Below are 23,518 nucleotides of genomic sequence, written 5' to 3'. Positions count from 1 at the left end.
CTGGTGCTACATTTAAGATACGTACAATAGATCTTTGGTGTGCCTAGACAAGGCCCACAATCTCTCGATTGTTCTGCAAAGGCATGCACTGAAGAGAAACAGTTCACAACTGGCAACATCATGCACCATCACGATACCTGAACAAACTGCATGCATAACTGCAAAGATGTTTTCTACGCGCAATGTTTTAGAGGAATCCACCATAAAAATATAAAAGTGTCTCTGCATTATAAAGGGTAATACACAGTATTCACCTTATGTTCGTTCAATGCGCAAATAAAATATTCTACATATACTCACAATAAATAATCCGGCAATTCCGAAGTTGAAGTAGGTACACTGGAGCTATTACACAATCCATTTACGCCTGGAAAATAAATCATCAAGTAAATGAACAGTTATCACTGAATGCTGCTCTTTTCAGTTTATGCAATACTTGTTAGCAGAATGTAGCAGTGCAGTTTATATATCTGCTTGATGTGCACAATTTCTGTAGATAAAGTGCTATTATTTACTTTGCAGCAGCCAAACATTTCAACTTCAGACACACCCATATGACAAAAAACACCAGCAGTCAACAAGAACCACCGTCTTGAAGTAGAAGACTGGAAAATCCTTTAGAAAATTGTTTATCATGGGAGGCAAATTAATGTCCTACCTTCAAGGAACCACAAGCTCGACTCAAAGGTTAGTAAATACACATATACCTCCTAAATCATATAATACAAATAATGTGCAAAGATTCATAACTAACCTGGCCTGCTGAGCAGCAGAGTATCAATACCTGGTGGTGCGGTAGCAGTGTTGCCGGAGGGCAGCACATTAGCTCTCTCTGTTTTTCTACGAATCCCTTCAAAAAGTAGCAGAGCCAGTGCTTCAGCAATGAGTGATCTAGTGGTGGCCATGAGGTAGCAGACATGCTTGGTGTGGTGCTGCACGGCTGTGCTGCGGCCTGGCCCAGCCTACGATCAGCAGGCTGCGGCCATTAGGACATGGGTTCACCCCTCCTCCTGTCACAAGTGACTACTGAGGAGTAAGATAGCAGTCCTCACGTTAGAGGCATCCCTTATCTTTTCTTGTGACCGGGCCCCTATACACCGAGCCTGCCTCAAGAAAAAGGCGCTTCACCCAGTCCATTCACAGCCACCTGAACAAGAGATTATTGTTCGGGAGACCCATATCCATGATGTGTGCAGACTAAATAAGCACCTAGTGACGGTTTGCCCTCAGGCCGTGGGGCTTCACAGGGGCATGGTACTTCTGATAGCGTGCATCTACTGGGTGTAGTCACTGAGGGCATGACTCATGCATGATGTATGTTGGAGACGCACATCAGACTGCGCCACACCAGATGATTGTAAACAATTTCTCTTACTGAATTTCTAAATGAGGCAGATTTGAGCCCGTGGTGGTACTGTATGTGCCTGCATCTCCTCTTGGACTAAAGTTCTGTGACTGCTTGTGCCTCCCCAAAGACCCTAGGGCTGGCCAGTCGGCAAAGAATGCCTCTGGTCTCCTAGAACATGCTACAGCCTAGAGACCTGATTGACACATTGGGAGTGGCCCTTTCCCAATCTCTTAATTTCAATCATGGTCTCTACTTAGCCTGTTTTATGATGAAACACTGAACACAATTATGATAAAGTAAAAGAACCAAGTGGCCCTCAGGCAAGGAAAATTAGATACATTCTTGAAACCACAAACTGCTCAACTGAACTATACAGGCATAGCTATGGAACAAGTAGTAAACCTAATTGGGTTTTTTCTAGACCCCTAAGAAGGGACTGTCATTATCTTGAAGGCAATTAATGAGAATAGGCAGGCTCTTACATCTACACTAGAAACAGTGGCCAAAGATGTTGCAATCCGTAGACAGGACATGTGTAATGTTGTTGACGGAGTAACTGAGGCAGATGGTGGGAAATTCCCAACTGGATGATACAATCACAGGGCTTACTGACACTGTTAAAAAAAAAAAATGAAGGCTACTGATCATGAGTTATGGTTATGCAGCTGTGTAAAGATGCCTAGTGCAGAATGAGGTGCAGTAATGTCACAACTGAGGGATTCCCGAAAACAGAGGAAGGAGACAACCCAGCAACAATTCTTGGAGAAGCTGAAAACACAAATGCAAGATACGCTGTACGTTAATGGAGAGCGTGCATCATGTGCTGGGACTATGGCTCCGTCCAGTACTATGATTCCATGGTTCCATAATTATAGAGACTTGGTCCTGCGAGCCAGTAGAGCTTCCATAAAACATTCAACATCTGGGATTACACCCAAATAATAAAAAAATAAAAAAAACAACAGTCGAGGATGTTTGATCAGGTTTAACAGAAAATGTAAGCTATAGTCTTACACTATATTTGATGTCCCTAACAAAATTAAAGGTCCTCTTCTACAACTAAACACAATTTTTTTGTCTCCAAACCAAGATTGATCCTGGGCTGCAGAAACCATGGTCAGCCCAGACTACCAAGGAAGAAGAAGAATGTTGGCCGGGGTACTCCCCAGAAGTCATCCTCATCAAAGAACCAGATCACAAAGACTGCAGAAAGAGGTTAAAACAGAGTGAAGACAATCAGCACTGAGCCACATCCAGTTAACAACATGGCAGTACTGGAGAGATCTCATGCAAACAGTACTGGAGTTATTGGATTACACTTACAGTGCTGGAGATGCTTGAGAGTTAGCTCTTCTGCACCAGACAAAAAATCTATCCTTTAGAGGAACTGACAAACTGAAGGCTACAACTTCAACTTGTAGGGACAGCTCTTGGGGTGGGTTACTATGGTTCCTTCCCCTCCTACCTACTTGCGTACTCTATGAAAGTGGAAGAGGTGTGGCGCAGCGGCCAGGGCGACTGATGTTGGACTCTGGGGCTCACGGTTCGATCCCCAGCACCGGGGGCAGGTCAGCCCAGCACCATGTGACTCTGGGCAATATCTTGCTTAATCTTCCCGAGGGCCCCCAGCGCCCGGACACCACTTCGGAGGTAGCTGTGCGCTTTACAAATACTGGTATTTAATTTTCATGAGATAGCCAAATAAATGTACTACTGTTCAGGGGCTGGCACACTGACACTTGTCTCATGACTAGCCATTGATTATTTTTCCTTCCCCTTTTCTTTTTTCACTGTCCCACTCTCCTCCACCCGCTTTTCTAAATGGTTACACTTGTTCCGATCGACGCATGCTTCTGGATTAGAAGTGCAGGGTGAGGGGACTGGGGGGTATAGGTATTGTTTTCCTATTTTAAGTACGTCACAGAAAAAAAACACCTTCAATATAACTATATTCACAATGGAGACAATGACGGCCAATTCACAAAATGATAGATTAGATCATTACTGAGTGATGTCGTGGAATTCCAATGGGGTCAATGATTTCATTGAAAGAGGAGAGGTCATGTTATATCTTAAGCTGCATGGGCCTAAAGTCCTGGTGCACCAAGAAACATCTTCAGGCCACAATCTGTAACATACTTGGCAGACACAGTTACAACAGGGTCTTCCACTCAGGTTTTACCCAAGGTACCAGAAGAGGGACTGCAGAAACCCTTTCCAGTGGTGGTCAACTCTGTACACAAGAATGTATTCGGTAGATAGGAGTTTCCATGGGTGCCTGCCTATCGTGACAATGACATAAGTATGTATGCCCCTCCAATCGGGCAGCAGCAAACTTTCCAACTGTTGATGCAACAGCTGGCAGACTCACTGATTGAGACGACGTTCAATGGAAGGGCTACTCTAATGCAGTGATGGATGTCGTTAATAAGACCAGAATCCACTGTCCACAAGCCTTCCCAGATTGGCAAATGCTCAGTCTCACCGACGCATGGAGTAAGCAACGTCCAATAGACACATTATTTTCCTACTATTTACTCCATCCCCCTAGTTCCTCCCCCACCCCCCCCCCACCCCCATGACTCATCCTCTACAACAGATTTTTTGTTGTTGTCCTTGCTGAATCTCTACCAACGTTGGAAAGTGTCTGTATACTACCCAGTGGATTGTCTGAGCACTCTTCTATAGAGCTAATACTACATCATACATGGAAAAGGATGAAAGGAATATAGCGGCTAAATGCCTGGTGGCTCAGACGAATCCTTCACATATTGCCTCAAAGAAAAGATTGCTGAAGGTCAAGTTACTTACCTTCGGTAATACCATATCCAGTAGAGACATGATCTAGCCACAGATTCCTTACCGTTGAACTTTCAGGAGTCAGACTGGATCCTGAAGATTTTTGCTAGCAATACCCCTTGCGCGCCGATAGGTGGTTTTGGTCACTCTGCGTGACGTCATAGGATTCTGGTTCGTCTTGCCGTCCCAGTCATCCATGAAAGTGCGGAACTATGAAGTGACTGACTGTGGGTTGCCAAAAACAACTAGCACCCTAAAAGGGGAAACAGCCCTGACACTAAACCAATCTGCAGTGCGAGGAGGATGGGTGAGTTGGTAAGGAATCTGCGGCTAGATCATGTCTCTATCAGATAAGGCGTTAACGAAGGTAAGTAACTTGTTCATCTGATAGAGAAATCTAGCCGCAGATTCCTTATTTTAGAACAGATACCCAAGCAATACCATACCTGGAGGAGGGGCTGCGGAAAGGTTTCAGACCAAGATGTCCTTCAAGACAGAGCGGTCAAAGAGGCCCTCCCTGCGGACCTGAGAATACAGGCAGTAGTGTATGGCAAACGGGTGCAGAGATGCCCATGTGGCTGCTTGGCAGACAATAGAAACTGGAACACCACGCTGGAGAGCCGTGGTGACTGCTTTCGCCCTGGTAGAATGAGCTCTAAGGCCTTCAGGAGGTTGTTTCTACGCCAAGGCGTGTGTGGTCCTCTTCTGAACTGCTTGCCCCTTCTTTGCTCCAACATACTTTATGTAGAGTTGGTCGTCCACCTGGAACTTTTTTGTATGATCAAGGTAGAAGAAAACAAGTTACTTACCTGCAACTTTGGTTCCCCAGTATTGGTAACTTTCATAGATTCCCATACTTTTGTATCATTCCCAGTCGTCGGAATGGGAGTCTCGGTAACAAAATAACATAGCAGTAGGTACAAAAGAGACAGGAAAAAGGCCTAGGCCTCATTGCCTTTTGTAGCATATCCGCCTCTTTTTGTAAAAGAGACCAAACTAGACATCAGCCAATCAGAAGAGCCTCACCCCATAGAACCCTCCTGAAGGAACCTCAGAGCCTCAGATTTTCGTAGCCGTTGTGTAACAGTCACCATATCTGCTGAAGGCTGAGCTTTCCTCAGGGAGGTGGGTGGGCGCATGGGAACCTATGAAAGTTACCAAGACCGGCGTTTCTTTTTGGTCGGTGTGGCAAATCGATCTATTGCAGGTTTGCCCCACTGTTGAAAGACCTCGTCTAGAACCCGCTGGTTCAGTTCCCGCTCGTGACCGACCGAGGATAATCTGCTTAGTCTGTCGGCATTCTCGTTTAAAACCCCTGGCAGGTGTTCTGCCTGTAGTGACATCCCGTGAAGGATCACCCATTTCCAGATTTCTTGAGCTTCCCGGTACAACGGGAGAGACCTGGTTCCCCCTCCTTTGTTCACGTAATGCATGGCCGTGGTGTTGTTCGTCTGGATGAGAACCTTTGAACCTCTTAGGCAAGGGAGAAAAGCTTGAAGAGCCAGTTTGATTGCTCTGAGCTCCAAGAGATTGATGTGGAGCCGACGGTTCTGAGGAGACCAATGTCCACTGACATGCAGGTCCTGCAGTACTGCTCCCCAAATATCTAACAACGCATCCGTCATCACCACCTGAGGAGACGGATCGCTTACAAAGGATAGACCTTGGGACACGTTCTCCTGCTTTGTCCACCACAAGGCTGCTTTTTTCATTGCCGAGGTGATGGTCACCCTGTTGTCGAACGACCCGTGAATCTGTTTCCATTGGATGTCCAGTTGCTCCTGAAGAGGACGCATCCTCAATCTGCAATGTGGAATTAGAGGAATGCATGAAGAAATTACCCCCAGAAGAGATTTGTAGCAGCGTACTGAAAGACACCTTCTTCTTTGTAAGTCTAGCGCCATGGTCTGCAGTTGTTCCTGCCTCTCCAAGGTTGGGAAAGCTTTCTTGAGATTCGAGTTCAAGATGGCACACAGGAAGCATGCTGTCCTGGGCGGGACCAGAAATGACTTCTCTTTGTTTAAAGTGAGACCTAAGTTCCGAAACAGGTTTGTACATGCGTCGACCGCTTCCCTCGCTGCTTCCCTGGACGGAGCCTTCAGCAACCAATCGTCCAGGTAAGGGAAGACCTGAAAGTGATTCCTCCGTAGAAACGCTGCTACTGGTGCCAGCACCTTTGTGAAGATCCTCGGGGCTGAGCGAAGACCAAAGGGTAAAACCCTGAATTGAAAGTGGCTCTTGGCTACTGTAAATCGTAGAAACCTTCTGTGTGCTGGGTGAATCGGCACATGAAAATACGCATCTTCGAGATCGAGGGTGGCCATGAAATCCCCTGGATTGATGAGACATAGAATGTCTTGAAGAGAGACCATCCGGAAAGACAGGGAGATGAGATAGGCGTGGAGCTCCCTGAGATCTAAAATGGGGCGCCATTTCTCTAGCATCTTCCTTACCAGGAAGAACCTGGAATAGAATCCTTCTTCTCTTTGGGCGGAGGGGACCGGCTCTATAGCACCCTTCAGGAGCATTTGATGAACTTCGAGCCGTAGAAGACGCAGATGTTTTGATGGAATGGCAGCAGGGGGCTTGGACGGTGGGATTTGCGTGAATTCCAAAGTATGGCCCTTTCGAATGATGTTTAGCACCCATCGATCTGATGTTATCTTGGACCAATTCTGAAGGTATTGTAACACCCTGCCTCCTACTGATGATCTTGCGGAGGTGGGTACAGTAGGAAGAGCCAGGAGGCCGCTATTGTGTCTTGGACGTACCACGTCCTTGGCGAGCCTGCTTCTCTCTGTTATTAGGACTTGAGAAATTCGATGACTGGCCTTGCCTTTGCTGATAAGGTTGGCGGTACTGTTGCGAACCTGAGCCATATGACGAGTACCTTAGCTGCTGATAAGAGCCTCTGAGGGTGATGCTTTTGCCTCTGGAACCTCTAAAAGGAGCTTTACGGTACTGAAGCGTACCCAGAGACTTAGGAGTCTCAGTATCCTTTTTAATATCTTGGAGAGTGTCATCTATCAATTTTCCAAATAATGCCTCTCCATCAAAAGGTAGATCCAGGATCTTATTCGGGATTTCGGGTCTAAACCAAGTCGCCTTAAGCCATCCCTGGCGACGAAGGACTGCAGCCCCAGCCAAAGAACGAAAAGCCGTCGTGGCAATGTCCATGGCACAGTCTATGACTTCCATTGATGTTGCCTCCCCTTCTTGCAAAACCTTTTTAGCTTCTGTCTTCGACTCTGGAGGAAGTTGATCCAAGTATGGCGAAACATCACACTACAGTTGGCTATCGTATCTGCCCAATATTGCCAAGGCATTTGCTGCCCGCACAAGAAGACTCGCCATTGAAGAGAACCTCTTCCCGGCGCTGTCTAACCTCCTGCCCTCTTTATCTGAAGGAGTTGTCAAAGGAGCTGAGGGGTTGCGTGACTTCCTATGTGCCGCTTGTGAAATTATCGAGTCCGGTCTTGGGTGTCCCGTCAAAGACACCGGACCATCGAGGCGCGGTAGTACAGGGACCACCGTCGCTGGATTCTTCATTGCCTAAGGCCTTCATCCCAAAGATACTGGACAATAGGGATAGATCTTGTTGTCTTCTTATAAGGTTCTTTAAAATCATATAAGAAACATTCGGTGGCAACAGAAGGCATTGATAGTTTGAATCTGCCAGCCGCTCTCTCCATTAGCTTATGAAACCCCCCCTATATCCGCTGGCGGGGAGTACAGGATCCGGACATGGAGATGCTGGGTCTGGGATGACATATTCATCCCATTCTGTACCTTGATCCGTCCTGTCTTAAAAATTTTGATCCTCATCCGAGGAATCATCATGGGTGTCCACTGGTATCGAAGGCTCCTGTGTAACCGGTGTCTGTGGCTGAGATGACACTTGGGCCGGCAATTCGGGAGCAGCCATTACTGTAGCCGCAGGGACAGGCATGGCTTGCGCAATTGGAACAGCAGCAGGTTGTGAACATCTAGACTTGTAATCCTGCAGCATGTTGTGAAGGTCCTGCAAGAAAGATGATGGTACAGACACCATGTCTTGTCTCGAGTACTGTTGTGGCTGGGCAGAATATGATGATAACCACATTCCTGGTTGCACTCTCCGTCAGAATCAGTTTCTTGGCATTTAACCAGAAGCTGGGATGGACTGTTTGCATAGCCATATGAGTCCTGATCGTCATCCTCCTCTAAAAGCAGAGATGGAGGTAAGGGGGTAACTCTCCTAGGAGATGTCATGTCCGGTGTAATCCTAGTCATAGAAATCGTAATTCTTTTCTCAGACGATAAAATCGTCGACTGTGCTGATAATACTGCCGTCGTCTGCTTAGTCGACGGAAGATCACTCGACGACGAGATGGGCGTCGTCGGTGACGACGAGACCGTCGATGCTCCTGCCATAGTCGTCGTCAATGTTGTCGTCGTAGCCCTCGACGAACACTTTGTCGCCGACGTCGCTGTCGTCGACATCTTCGTCGCTGTCGTCGAAGTCTTCATCGTCTACGCTATTACTGCCGTCGACGACTCTTTCTTCCTCGACGATCCCGTCGACGTCTATTGTCCCGTGGACGAGCCCGTCGACGGTACCATTTTAAGCTTAGGCTTCAATTCCTTCGTCTTCGAAGCTTTCGTCAACGACGCCTTCATCGTCAACGACGTGGAACTTCTGTCAGACTTTCCAGAAGACTGAGAGGAGGGTTTTTTGAAGGCTGGATCAGTCTTCATACCTGAAGGCGTAGATGGTCCTTTTCACCATGGTGAGGAGATTCGACTGGACCTTGGCTCTCAGACTCTCTGGGGGTCTTTTTTGAGTCCTTAGAAGGATGCTCCACAGAAGGGGAACCCCTACCCCTTTTGACTGACCTTCTAGACAATGACGCTGATGAAGAGTCCTCACTGTCACTGGAGACTGTGTCTTTTCTGGACTTCAACTTCTGGAGCCATGTAAGAAGCCTACCCTCACGATCCTGGAGGGTCTTGGTTGAAAAGGTGCGGTAGATCTTGCAGTCCGCAGCCTTATGATCAGGATAGAGGCAGTAGATGCAATCCTTATGCTTATCCTCAACAAATAATCTTTTCTTGCCACAGGTGGAACATGGCTTGAAAAGGGCCTTCTTCTTTTCCTTATCAGACATCCTGGAAGGGACAGCTAACAATGTTGAAGAGCAAACCTGAAGAAAAACTGTAGAGATTGAGCAGAGCTCAAAGGAGACTCCCTAAGCACAACGTGCAGTAGAAAATCTGAGGTTCCTTCAGGAGGGTTCTATGGGGTGAGGCTCTTCTGATTGGCTGATGCCTAGTTTGGTCTCTTTTACAAAAAGAGGCGGATATGCTACAAAAGGGAATGAGGCCTAGCCCTTTTTCTTTCTCTTTTGTACCTACTGCTATGTTATTTTGTTACCGAGACTCCCATTCCGACGACGGGGAATGATACAAAAGCATGGGAATCTATGAAAGTTCCAATACTGGGGCAACAATAACGCTTTTTTTGGGTCCAGACGGTGGAGACGCTCTTCTTCCTTGGAAGGATATGCAGGCGCATAGAAAGTGGACAGAGTAACCGATTGGGCCAGATGGAAAGGTGTTACTACCTTCGGCAGAAAAGACGTCCTAGTGTGCAGCACTACTTTGTCCAGAAAGGCGGTTGGGTAAAGAGGCTGAGATGACAGTGCCTGTAGTTCACTCACCCTCCTGGCAGAAATGAATATCATTAAAAAGGTTATAGTGAGCAGCGGAGGGGACAATTGTGCAGAGGTTCGAATGGTGCACACATCAAAAAAGTAAGGATCAAATTAAGGTCCCATTGGGGCATAATAAAAGGCAAAGGAGGAAACCTATTGGTGAGCCCCTTAAAAATCTTGGTACAAGAGGGGATTTGAAAAGAGATGGCTGATACGGCAGCGAAAAAAGCAGACAGGGCCGAAAGGTAGCCCATCATAGTGCCCAGAGCACTGCTGGGAAGAGAGAATAAAAAGTACATCTGACAGGGAAGCACACAAAGAGTCAACACACCGTTCTGTAAGGTATTTACACATTTTTTTGCCATCTGCCACAATGACCTCACAGACTTCAACAGGAAGGTCAAAAGCTGTCAACTGTCACCGCTCAATGTCCACGCAAGAAGGCGGTGAGTGGACAGGTTCGGCTGGAGGCCCCTCCCCTGCTGCTGCAACAGGAGATCCTGGTCAGTAGGAAGACTGTCATGGTCAGTTAACCCTCAGAAGCCCCCACAACAAGTTGGTCACCTTTGGTGTATCAAAGCAGTCTTCCAATCCAGGATAGAAATCACAGCAAGAGAAAGTAGTTCAGCAGATGGGTATACCCAGTGTTTAAATACACACTGCATCAAAGATCGTTCCAGATTCCATGAAACAAATCTCTTGCCGCCTTTGGTGCATCTTAAATCCGATGTCCAACACTGGAAATCGCTCCCGTTTACTCTCTTGGGGGCGCAGCCCTGTTCAAGACGATGTCACTTCCCAGACTGCTATACGCGTTACAGAACTCTCCGCTTCCTGTTTCCGCCGCATATTTTAGGGACCTCGATGGCGTTGTTCGGGATCTCCTGTGGGACGGAAAGCCACCACGTATCGCCACACACAAACTCACACGGGGTTGGTTCGACGGGGTATAGGGCTCCCAGATATTAGAATTACTGGGCTGCCAAGCTCACAGCCATTAACCACTGCACCTACAGATCCCATGATGATCCGGCCTTTCAAATCGGCAGATGGCTCCTCCCAGGTGGTTGCTTTGGACCTGCCCTGTCTGGCCCAACTGGGCATGCAGTTACCATATGGAAGGCGGCCAACAGGAGACTGTGCAGGAAAAGTAGAATCACTCAGGCCATGCCCTTCTTGTATTGTGAACAACTGGGTAGGATGATTCGTTCGAAGGGTTTCGACAAATGGGACCTCATAGGTATCTCTAGAGTTGGTGACTTATGGAAATCGGGTGATGTGGTGCCCTTTTCCCGACTGCTGCAGGAGTACGACCTCACCCAGTCTGAATACTTCAGATATCTTCAAATCAGACACGCCCTGCTCGCAGTTATTCGGAGAGGTAGCGATATCCCGGATTCCTCTTCACTTGAAGATAGGGTTCTCGACGGGGACCTGCAGAAAAAGCCATTACCCTCAAACACAAGAATCTCAATAGTAATATGGCGGATCCTCTGACCCGTCTGCATGCTCAATGGGATCACGAAGTCGCTGGTCTAGAGGACAAAGAGTGGCAGGCAGCAGTGGCTTCCCCTTGTGAGGTGACCATTTCCTATCGGCTCCGACTGGTCCAAATAAAGTTACTTCACAGATCCTATATGTCAGGGCCTTTACTGGTTTGTATGGGTTATGTTCCGGAGGGATGCTGTGTACGACAATACGGGTAGGAGGGCACGTTTATTCACTCTGGGAATGTGTTGTTATCCAGGGGTACTGGGGACGGGTGACAGGCCGAATGGAGGATGCATTAGGGCAACAGATCCACCGCAATATAAAGTTATCGCTTTTGAATATTTGGGATACTACAGATCTAAACTCCAGGGAACGAATGTGGGTCACACTTGGGCTCATGATTGCCAAACGAAACATCAAAAGGCTTTGGAGGGCTTCTCACCCGCCGAGAATTGCAGACCGGCCCAACGATATGGATCCTAGGAGTAGCTCGAAGAAATGGACGCAAGTCTGGGAACATTGGAACACTTACAGAGGCGAGATCTGTGAGCCGCCAGGAGCTCAAGAAGATATTGTGGGGGGCCTTGATGTCACGTAATGAACACTGTCTTCCAGGAATTGTAGTGTGTACACAGAGAAGAGGTTTTCAGTGATTATTGTGTATGACTAATTGATTACCACTGCTGTGACTATGTAACATGCCCTTTTTTTCAATAGATTTTTTTGAAAATAATAAAATACACACTACGTCAACACCATCTGCTGCCCTCACAATGGTGGAAGATGCGCCTGTGTACGAGAAAACTGGGCTCTGCAATTTAAAAGATGAGGCCAGGAGAGCCACATCTCAGCCTTTCAGCACATCTGGAGCCTGACCAGTTCTGCCATCTGTCCTTTTCAAGTCCTTAAGCTTATCTTCTCACTACTAACAGCAGTTTCTATTTTAACCACATTGATGCCATGCATATTTTTCTTATATTGTCTGCGCTTGTGGGAACAAAGTGCTTCCTGCAGTAGTTCTCAATGTTATTTTACAATCAATTAGAAACACAAAAGCTTAGCATTAAAATTTTGAGTGGGCAATGAGAAACTAAGCGAGCACAGGTTGTCTCGCACCATTTACGAACCTTTGTTCACTGGCTGCCAGTGATGAGAAGACAGTGTCCTTCTCACATAGTTAGCAACTTCCTGATGAACTGAGCTCTGAAAATAAGATAATTTTAAAAGTGTATCAAAGAGACTCCAGCCTTTGCTTGGAACAGCTGGAAATCAGGTGATGTTTCTGCACCTAAACACAGGACAGACTTCAGTGGAGTCCAGCGGAGAAGGTCAGAAGGTGTTGTAGATTTCAGACTATGCTATGGATACTTCGAGAAGAACCCCAATACTCAAAGGCTTGAACCCACCACTTCGACACCTGGTGGAGACTTCATACAGATACTCTTCCAAGTTCACCAAATTGGGTTGGAAAATTAGAATTTTTAGGGTGTTTTACTTACAAGACAAAACTAGCCTAAAAAATAAAAAAGTGTGGTTTTGGCATATTGATCATATACTGTTTACCAATTAAAAGAAAACAATGATAATTCTTAAAATGTTCATGCATACCTAAGGTATCCTCTGGTCCACTACCAATTTTTAAGACAGATTTTTTTGTTAATTCACAGTTCTGTTTTTCTTTATGCTTCTCGTCACTTTTCTTGTCTTTGTGTTTCTCCTTTTCTTTGTGCTTTTTAGATTTTCTCTTGGTCTTCCCGTGTGTTGAGCTACAGTTCTGGTCGCTGGCTGGAGGGCAGGTTGCCGTCACAGGATGGCTTAGCCGTTCTGTGACTTCCTGACTCTCACAGTCTCTGCCATTGTGATTGGAGTCATTGCTAACATCAGACAATGGATCCTGCGACCGCAGCATTTCTAATACTGGTAAGTGAGAGCTGGAGCTGACGGAATCAGAAGGCAGCGCCGTCGATGAGGGGACCTCCTTCACATTTGAAGAGTTCAGTTTCCCATTAAGAGCAGGTTGAGTTCTTGGAGTGAAGTGAGATATCCTTGGCTTTTTGTGGATAACTGGGTCTGTGGGTTCTAAAGGCTGGTTTCGTTTCTGATTGGAAAAAATAAACATACAATTACCAGAAGTCAACAAAAATCCTAAATACCCTTTGTCATAATGCGAGACTTGAATTTCATTGAAGAAATGTACCAATTTCTAATAGACGCGAGAACTAGAATTTCATTAACTTTGTAAGAGAAAAGCTAATCATCTCTCCAACATTCACCGAAAAGCTAGGAGTGTCTATGGTTTTTATTTTATGAACTTCTAGAACAGTCTTTTCTTCAAAAGTCCTAAATGATATAGCCACAAATACTGCTGCATGTCGTGACCCCACCCCAACCCAAAAAATTTAATTAGAAAAGAAAACCCTTAGGGTCTGCACTATTAATATAGTCTGATTCCGCAACAAAAGGTATTACCTTTAATACATCTGCCTTCTGTGATCAACCCGCACCCTCCTTTTAAGTGTAAACGCAGAGCACACTGTGGCCACTCGGACTAGGATGGCGCATTGTAGCTGCATATATGTTTCAGTTCACAATCCACCCCACAGGCAAGCACAACACTGACACCTCCTCCCAGCCCCGCCCCCAGTCCAAACTAGAAAACGTACGCCCTGGTTGCTTAACAATGCCAGAGTGGGTGTCTGTGTCTAGATCGGTACCGAATGGTGTACATACTCTGGGTATTCTAAAAGTACCTCTAGAGTACAAGTCCATGGACATTGTGCACATTCTCTCTCTTACTCAAGGTGAGAGCATCTCTCTGGTTACTTACGCACAACACCAGAAAACGTCCAACACTATCATCACTCCTCCTAGCACACGCTTGTACTCCTACGGTATAGCTTGTTGTCTGTGTGGGCAAGCGATTCAGCACCCCACATAGGGGTACTGAGCGCTTGCTATATAAATGCAACAAAACAAGATTACCACGCAATATTTCTGTACACCGATAATCACTGAAGTATCTCCGTTGAACACAAGTTAATATGTTCTCATTTTATATACACAGGTGTAAACAATACCAATTATTGTATATTTCACTTGACACTGGCATCAGAGGGAAGGAGGAGCCGAGAAACACCATAAGACCGAATCCGCTCATTTCATCATCACTGAGTAAAGAGAGCAGTCGGGAAAATATAGCATAGATTGGACTAAGGACACGGAAAGACAACCCATTTTAATTAGGTTTATCGCAGTATACAAACGCTTCAAGTTAAAACAATTGAAAAATACACAATCTGCCTATCAAACACCGTAAGTACGCACAGAAACACGACTGTGAAAGTAGAATTCCCTGATACGCCACGAGATGGCGCTAGACTCCAACACGAGCAAAAGCAAGTCACTTGCACAATACACGAAAATAAGTACTGCCAAAGAACAGGTATTTAGGTCTGGCTTATGCTGCAGCTTTCTACACTATCTATTGTTACTAATTCTGTAACAAATAGACAGTGAGCTGTGAATCAGTCGCAGCAGTTTTACCCTCTTAACTCATGCCATTGGCTCTACCTCCTCTGGAGAGCCTAAAATGCAACGCAGAGGGGACGATTTGGCATATCAAAAGCAGAATGAACCATCACAGATAAAATCATTAACTTCGATGCGTTGCATAGCATACAGATGGCAATTGTTCTGTTTATTTTTTCACTGCAGCAACCATTTCACAATTATTTAAGACAGGACTCAGAATGTAGGCCAGACATATTGGCTCTGCAAATGCTTGTTTTTTGTAAAGACACAGCTTGTAGTGGGTGGCAAATGAAGCTCAACAGCTGTAGAGGAAAGCTTTGTCAGCACACAAAGTGATGCATACATTCTTTTAAATCTCACGCATTGGTAACCTGGCAGAATTGTATAACCTATGCAAATACCATAAGAGCAAAAGACAAGGCGAGTGAAATAAAACTACGATCAGAAAGAGGTGTGCTAGAAGTGACATTTGGAATGGCAAATGGGTTCATTTAATTCAGAGGGTAATCTGAAGGTTCTTCCACCTCTGGCCCGTATGACCGAGAAGCATCAGCCACCCCTATGCGTTTTCTGCAAAACCTAGGAACATTAGCAACAAGGCGCGAGAAGACTGAAGCGGCCTGGATGGGAACTACTTCAAAAATAGGTCGGTAAGGTAATTTGTTGGGGCTGCTTTGTGAATCGCTGCTGGCCGGTGGGGATATTATGGCTTATCGGGGGAGTCCTAGTACCAGTCTTGCTAGTGCGTGTTGTAAACGTTGCATCCATCCGGTATGCCGAAAGGCCAGCGTGACACTAGTCCAGACGACTAGTGATTGTTGGCTTTCACACAGACACAAAAAGGAGCATATTACTTGCATGCTCCTGCCATCTAGTGTTGGAGCCGGACTCTGCAAGTTGTTTTGACTTGAGGAACGAAAAGTTTCTTACTTGTCGGTGTAGTTTTGCAGCTTGAAGATCTTTCTGGATTCACTATGCTGTGCATATTCCTGGTGGTTGGGTCCGAAATCGTAGTCTTTTTTCTCTTTTTTTTTTTTGTTGTAGCCCCGGTGGGCGTCGACGTCCCACCATTTGGTGTACCTTCGGTGACGTCGGCGCGCTTCCGGCGGAAGCTACCACCCTTGGGCGCCACCTTGGATTCTTTTTTCTGTCTTTTTTCTTTTCTGTCTTGGTAGTGAATCCATGGCTATGTTTGTTAATCGTTTTTTCAACGCAATTCTTTTCACGTATCTTTTCACGTACCTTGTAAGCTTCAACTTGCTTTCTTTTCTATGTGTTTCCACCTTCCTCTCCAGCCTCATCTTTCTGGCGGAGGCGGGTGGGTTCGCTAGTGAATCCAGAAAGATCTTCAAGCTGCAAAACTACACCGACAGGTAAGAAACTATTCGTTTTGCAGCGTGAATCTTTCTGGATTCACTATGCTGTGCATAGATTTTGTAGCGGTTTTCGTTACTTTTGTGGCGGTTGGGTGGAAGATGAGCGTTGGTTGTTGAATATATGTTGAAGCACCTTTTGTCCTACTTGTGCTTCTTTGTTCATTTGTACATCCACGCAATAGTGCTTAGTGAAAGTGTGCACTGAAGCCCATGTTGCCGCCAGGCATATGTCCTGAATTGGTGTGTTGGCCAGAAAGGCAATTGTTGCTCCTTTCTTCCTGGTGGAGAGGGTCTGTGCCCCTCCTGTTAGCTCCTGGCCAGCTTGTTTGTGGCAGAATTGTATTGTCTGTGCGATCCATCGAGCTATGGTGTTTTTAGTCACTGGTTTGCCCATGTAACTGTTTGCGAAGGATACGAAGAACTGTTTTGTTTTCCTGTGTTCCTTCGTCCTTTCGATGTAGTGCATCACAGCCCTTCTTGCGTCTAGAGTGTGGAGCGACCTCTCAGCGCTTGTAGTGGGGTTTTGGAAGAAGCTAGGGCTCTGAATACTCTGATTCATGTGGAACCTTGACACCACATTTGGCATGAAGTGTGGGTCTATTCTCATCACGACCCTGTCACTGTGTATCTGGATGTAGGGCTCCTGCAGAGTGAGTGCCTGCAGTTCGCTCACCCTTCGTAGCGAGGTGATTGCCTTTCTGGTAGCAGTCTTCATCGTCAGCATTTGCAGTGATGCTTTGTGGATGGGTTCGAAAGGTGCTTTCATGAGCTCAGTCAGTACCACATTTAGGTTCCAGGCCGGTGGCGGCATTCTCTTTGGTGGCGCTATTCTTTTAGCCCCTTCTAGGAATCTTTTTACGACTTGGGATGTAAAGAAGCTTCTCCCTGTTTCTCCTCTTGTGTATGCCACAATCGCTGCCAGGTGCACCCTCAGCGAGGATGAGCTTAGCTTAGCCTTAATTAGGTGCTTGAGGTACCTTAGCACCGTGGATTCCTTGGTCAGTTTCCTATGGAGTTTTTTCTTGCAACACCATTGAGTGAATCTTTTCCATTTTTCCCCATAGCACTTGCGTGTGCTGGGCCTTCTTGCCTCTCGCAGCACCCGCAGGGTGCTCTCTGGTAGTTTTAGGTGTGCAAACTCTAAGTCCTCAGGAGCCAGGCTGAGAGGTTGAGGCTCTCCGGCTCTGGGTGTAGAACTTCTCCGTTTTCCATGGAGAGTAGGTCTCTTCTTTTTGAGAACTTGTGGGGTGGCCCCTGCGCCATCTCCATTATCTGAGAATACCAGGTCTGTCTGGCCCATTGTGGTGCCACAAGGATGAGCGTCATGTTGCTCTTCATGCATTTGTTGAGAACCCTGGGGATCAGTGGTATCGGGGGAACAGCGTAGGCAAATGTTTTTGACCAGCTTATCCATAGGGCATTCCCCTGTGACAGTGCCTCTGGTTGCCTGGATGCAAAGTATTGGCATTTTGCATTCCGGCGTGTTGCAAACAGGTCTATTGTTGGCGTGCCCCATTTCCTGAATAGTCTCTCTGTTTCCTGACTGTTGAGTTCCCACTCGTGGGACGCTGAAGTCTGCCTGCTGAGCCAATCCGCTTCTACATTGTCCTTCCCTGGCAGTTGTATGGCTAGCAGGTCTATTTTTAGTGGTATAGCCCATTCCCAGATTTCCTGTGCCAAGCTTGACAGAGGGAACGATTGAGTCCCCCTCTGTTTGTTTATGTAAAACATCGTTGTGGTGTTGTCTGTTTGTATTAGCACCTTCTGGTTGTACAGGTGTTTCTGAAAAACCTTGAGGGCTAGCAACACAGTTTTCAGTTCCAGGTAATTGATGTGCCTGACTGCATCTGTAGGGCTCCACAGACCCCTCACTCTGAGCCTGTTCATGTGTGCGCCCACCTCTTCTGTGATGCGTCTGTGGTGATGGTCACTGTTGGGTCCGGTGGTGTTAGAGGTTTCCCTTCTGTTATTCTCTCCTTGGTCCACCACCTTATCTCTTCCTGCACCCTGTGCGTTACAACCACTAGATCCTCCCAACTTCCTGTAGCTTGTGACCATTGCTGTTGCAGCCACTCTTGGAGTGGTCTCATTTTTAGGCGTACATTGGGGACCAGGTGTATGCATGACGCCATCATCCCCAAGATTTTGCTCACAGTACTCACTGTCAGAACTCGCCCCTTCTGGTAGTGACGTTTCTCCCTCAGTAGGCTGAGTGTTCTCTTTTCGCTGGGTAACACCCTGCATTGGACGGTGTCGATCTGGGCTCCCAGGAAGATCTTCACTTGCTCTGGTTCCATCGAGAATTTGCCCCAGTGTATGGAGAACCCCAGGCTTGCTAGCGTTCTTGTCACCTGTTCTACATGATCCTTGCATGTCTTGTAAGCGCTTGTCTTTACGAGCCAGTCATCGAGGTAGGGGTACACGTGTATCCCCCTCCTTCTTAGATGTGCGGCCACCGCCGCGTGGCATTTGGTGAACACCCTTGGTGCGGACTTTAGTCCGAAAGCCAGGGTCGTGAATTGGTAGTGATCCTTGTTCACTGTGAATCTTATCATGTGCTTGTGCTGCCTGTTCATGGGCATGTGCAGGTACGCATCTTTTAGGTCTATGGTGGACAAGAAGTCCCCGGCCTTTATCTGTGGGATGACCTCTTGTAGGGACGTCATTTTGAATTTTTGAGTTTTGACGTATTTGTTTAGGAACCGTAGGTCCAGGAAGGGTCTTAGACTTTCATCCACTTTTGGCACCAGGAAGTAGTTTGAGTACACTCCCTTGTTCCGTTCTTTGAAAGGAACCCGTTCGATGGCCGCTTTGAGGAGGAGTTCTTGAGCTTCCTCTTGCAGTAATTGCAGCTCTCTTCCCGAGTGCTGTCTTTTCTTTGGTTTTCTGTTTGGTGGTCTCTTTTCCAACTCTATGCAGTATCCGAACTGCATAATGTTGAATATCCACTTGTCTGTTGTTATTTTTTTGCCACTCCTGGAGAAAAAATCTCAATCTTCCTCCTACCGGCGTCACATGTTCCTTTGTGTCTTGTCCGTGTAGCCCTCTCTTCTTTGTTTTCCTGTGCTCCTCCCCCGGAGGGTTTGAGTGGGGGAGCACCTTCTTCCGTGTGAAGTCACTTAGAGGGGGGTTGTTCACCGCCTCTCCTTCTCTGGCCCCGTCCATTTCCTCTTGACCGAAAGGACTGGCCCCTGCTTTGGTAGTTCCAGCTTTGCCTCTGCTGGCCCTGGTGGCCTTGGCTGTCACTCTGTTGCCCCTGGTGGAAGCTCTGGTGAGAATCTCCTCGCTGACTTCCACCTCTGCCGTTCGGCCTCCGTGTAGGAGTGCCCCTTCTCATCCCCCTGAACTGCAGGGCCCCCATGGACCATGCCGTCTCGTTGTCCTTCTTCAGTTGGGTGAGCTTTTCATCAACTGGGGCTCCGAACAGTGTTTCACCGTTGAAGGGTGTGTTCAGGATGTTGTTCTGGACCTCAGCCTTGAAGCCTGAGATCCTGAGCCAGGCTTGCCTTCTCTCTGTGATGCCTATAGCCATCAGTCTGCTGGATGTTTCTGCCCCATCCAAGGCTGTCTTCAGGCACGAGTTGGCGATGTTTTTCCCCTCTTCCACAAGGTGAGATGCCCTCTCACGGTATTGTTCCGGGAGGTGCTTGAGCAATTGTCCCATCTCATCCCAGTGCTGGTATTGATGTCTATTCAGGAGGGCGTTGGAGTTCGCCATCCGCCAGTCCGTTGCGGCGTTCCTCTCAATTTTCCTGCCAGTTAGATCCATCCTCCTGCTTTCCTTGTCAGGTGGAGGTCCAGACGTTGTTGGGACGTTTGCCCTTTTCCTGGCCGTTGCAGCGATTATTGAATCTGCTGTGATGGATCCTTGATGTAAGCTGGGTCTTGGGAGGAGAATTTGTACTTCTCCGTCCTCGGCGTTACTGATCTGCATGTAGCCGGGTACTTGAAGGCTTCCTTCCCCTTGTCTGTGATACTCTTGAGCATGGGCAAGAACTGGCTTCTTGTCTGTATGGGGAGCATTGTCTCGAGCAGGAAGTCTGCTTTTGGCTTCTCCTCTTCCAGCTTAACTCCATAAGCTGCTGGCGCCTTCCTGACCACCTCATTGTATGCCCCAATGTCATCCGGTGGCGAAGGCCTCGAGGGCTATGTTTCCACAGCCTCTTCCGGGTTTTCGGCCTCGATGTCCTGCCATTCCTGGTCTTGGGCCGTCGAGGAACCTGAGCCGTAGCTCGACTGCTGCTCCCCGTAGTCCCCTTCTGTGTAGTAGAGGTCTTCTTCCTCTTCGTGCTCCGAGGGATCCGGAGATTTCGGCGTCTCTTCGACGTCGAACTCCTCGAGCTCCTGTACCTCAGCGACGGTCGGTGCCGGCTTTGAGGGGGATCTTGTAACTTCTAATTTTTTCTTCAAAGTCTTTCTTTCTCTGAAGGATGTTCTCCATTTCGGCCTCGAGCCTTCTTCTCTTTCTCTGCATCTCTGCGGCCTGCTCGTCGTCGAGCGTTTCGGCCGCTCTTTTCGGCGGCGGCGTCGACGTCGAAACTTTCTTCGGCTCCTTTTCTTTCGAAGTCGAAGGCCCTTTTTCAGGGGCTTGCTTCGATGACCTTTGCTTTTCGCTGGTCTTCGGCCTCCGGGAGTCCTACTCGGAGGAGCCGCTGGGCTCTTTTTCGGAGGATGCAGCTTCGGTCGTCGATTTGTTCGGCGCCGGTGCTCCTTTCGAGGCTCTGGGCTCAGACTTTCGGGAGTCTGCCTCTGGCTTTCGAGGCCCTGTGGGAGTTTTCGGGGTCGTAGACTCTCCTACCTTGTCAGGCGTTTTCTTATCAGTCTCTGCGACCGTGAAGTCATCTGGGCCTTCGGCGATGTTGTCCTCGTCGTCGGTGGAGAGGCCAAGTTCATAAAGCGTCGGGGATTGGCCCTTGCCCTGCATCGTGTGGTGAGCTGTCCTCTGTCTCTCTCGAACTCGGAGTGTCTTCGGCTTGAAGACGGAGCAGGCGTTGCAGTCTCTGCTCTCGTGGTCGATTGGCAGGCAGAGGTTGCAGACCGGGTGCTGGTCCTTCTGTGCGAACTTGTGGTGGCAGTTCTTGCAGAATTTAAAGGGCGTCTTGTACATCCCTGCGCTCAGGGGGCCCCCTGTGTGCGCATTCCTCCAAGGACGTCGAAGATTTCTTAGTTCTCTCCTTTCTTCGTTGTCTCTTCTCTAATGGTCCTCTTCTCCCGATCTTCTCAGGTCTTCACCGTTGAAGAGATGCTGTATTTCCTCCTTTTCTCCTCCAAAACATCTGGAGCTTCACGCGACGATCCAGACCCAACGGCGGAAAAAAGAATCTGAAGATGGCGCCCAAGGGTGGTAGCTTCCGCCGGAAGCGCACCAACGTCACCGAAGGTACACCAAATGGTGGGACGTCGACGCCCACCGGGGCTACGACAAAACAAAAAAAAAAGAGAAAAAAAGACTACGATTCCGGACCCAACCACCAGATTGTGGAATATGCACAGCATAGTGAATCCAGAAAGATTCACGCTGCAAAAGTTTTATTATTGGCTTCTTGCTTCATTTCTCCTCCTTGTGGACAAGAACAAGTTCTATTACACAAGTCTTCCCCAAATAGCAGAACTTACACTAGGTCACTGGGTGATACGAGAGGCAGAGCCGATGCGGATGTGCTTCTAGTTGGTCTTTGTCTGTGATGGTGTAGGTGAGGTTGAATACATGGATCAGTTAACCTCTCCATTATCGTCCAATCTCCCTTCTGCTAACTATGGCTATAATGATGGAAAGCCATGTGAACACGCATCTGTCGCGCTGTAGAGCGGGTAGGGGCATACTTGAAAAATCCAAATCAAGATTTCGCTGAGCTGCTTCGAATACTTCCTGCAAGCAAGACTGAGGGGTTCATCTGATGCCTTTTCAGGCTCGCAGCCGCACATTGTGCTCCTCGTGAAGTCTCGCCTTGTTTAAAATAGATCTGGCCTCCTGGAGGTTCTTGTTGCCTCCTTTGGGCTTCAATTCTGTTCTCTTGGCGGCGACGTTGCGGCGACACCCTGCTTATTCTTCAGTCAGAGGATGGGCAGATATTGAGTCAAAATCAGTTCAAACCTCGCTTTACTACGGTGGCCCACAACATAAATACCAATTCTGTGAGGCTTAATATAGCTAAAACAGATGTCAGTCTTTGAGAACACTTCCATGTGGTAGTCCGCTTGGTGGTCACTTTGTTTAGACGCTGGTATACGCACACTCTGATACACACGAGGTGTGTCATTTATGCCCCTCCCCAGAGCATAAAGAGGCCAGTGCGCATACTCTGCCAACTCTCTAGGTAGGCGGCAGTGCAATTTTCGATACAAACGGGGCAGTTCTAACTGCTGCACCTATTAAATCACTGAACGCTGGTAAAAAGCCAGGACAAAACGGCCATTAAATGCAATTTTTCTAATGGTCAGTGTTCCCTGCGTACTCTTTAAATCACAGGTCCAATTATCTGAATACTAAAATCACAAAGCATCCGGATCTACTGTGCCTTATCTGGTTCTCCTTTACGGATTAATGCAGATGATATTCTATAAAAGGCCCGGGTCTCCATCTACTCTGATTTAAGCTGCACACTAAGGCTCCTTTACATCCCACTCAAAATCCCTCAATCATCAGAGTGCGTACAGACGAGTACCATCATGGGGAAGGCAGGCTAGGTCTCTGCAGTCTAGGGGAACTTGAGGGCATTCAGGCATTCCTTGTACCTAGTACTACCACTGCCACAGGAACCACAGGTGTTCGTAAATATTGTAAGCACAGTTTGGGATAGGCAGTTAGGTCATATAGTAAGGGCTTACTCTTGGACATGGTTTGGTGTAAAACATCACATTCAGCTAGCAGGCATCATTCACAATAAATATTGTCTAAGCAATGTGATTGTTTTTCTTAAAAGGAATAAGACGACCCACAATCAAGAGGAGTGATGTGTGGTAACAGGCGCGAGTATGAATTCAGGCTGCAACCAAATGCAATCCTCGATTAAAGCAGCCGTAATAACGATCAGATATCAATCAATTTAGCATGTGGCATTCCCTCATGGTCCCCCAAATTCATCTTAGGAAGGGCCATGCTGCATGGGCATTGTGCTGTCAAGGCAAAGACACATCGGTCCTGATGGTGTGGTGGCACAATAGGGAAGGTGGGTGGGGGCAAATAAACCCTCATAATGGATATCCAGCACCGCTTTGCTGGTAATCTCACAGAACAACCAGAGGCAAAGTAGCCCTCCGCAGGCCAGTGACTAGGGCTA

The 23,518-nt window shown here is 47.4% G+C and overlaps 1 protein-coding gene across 1 annotated transcript in view; it reads right to left on the bottom strand.

The window, feature by feature from the left end:
• ELL (elongation factor for RNA polymerase II) overlaps window positions 1–23,518 on the bottom strand; it is a 181,282-nt gene that overhangs the window by 22,858 nt on the left and 134,906 nt on the right. The window contains exons 8-9 of the mRNA XM_078670140.1: window positions 12,940–13,429; window positions 301–367 (exon numbers count right to left, since the gene is read on the bottom strand). Of these exons, the coding sequence (XP_078526266.1) occupies window positions 301–367; window positions 12,940–13,429 (557 nt within the window). The remainder of the gene's footprint in view (window positions 1–300; window positions 368–12,939; window positions 13,430–23,518) is intronic.

This window comes from Lissotriton helveticus, chromosome 12 (assembly GCF_964261635.1).
Source record: "Lissotriton helveticus chromosome 12, aLisHel1.1, whole genome shotgun sequence".
Classification (NCBI taxonomy): Eukaryota; Metazoa; Chordata; class Amphibia; order Caudata; family Salamandridae; genus Lissotriton; species Lissotriton helveticus.
This window is presented reverse-complemented; position numbering and strand designations above follow the sequence as displayed.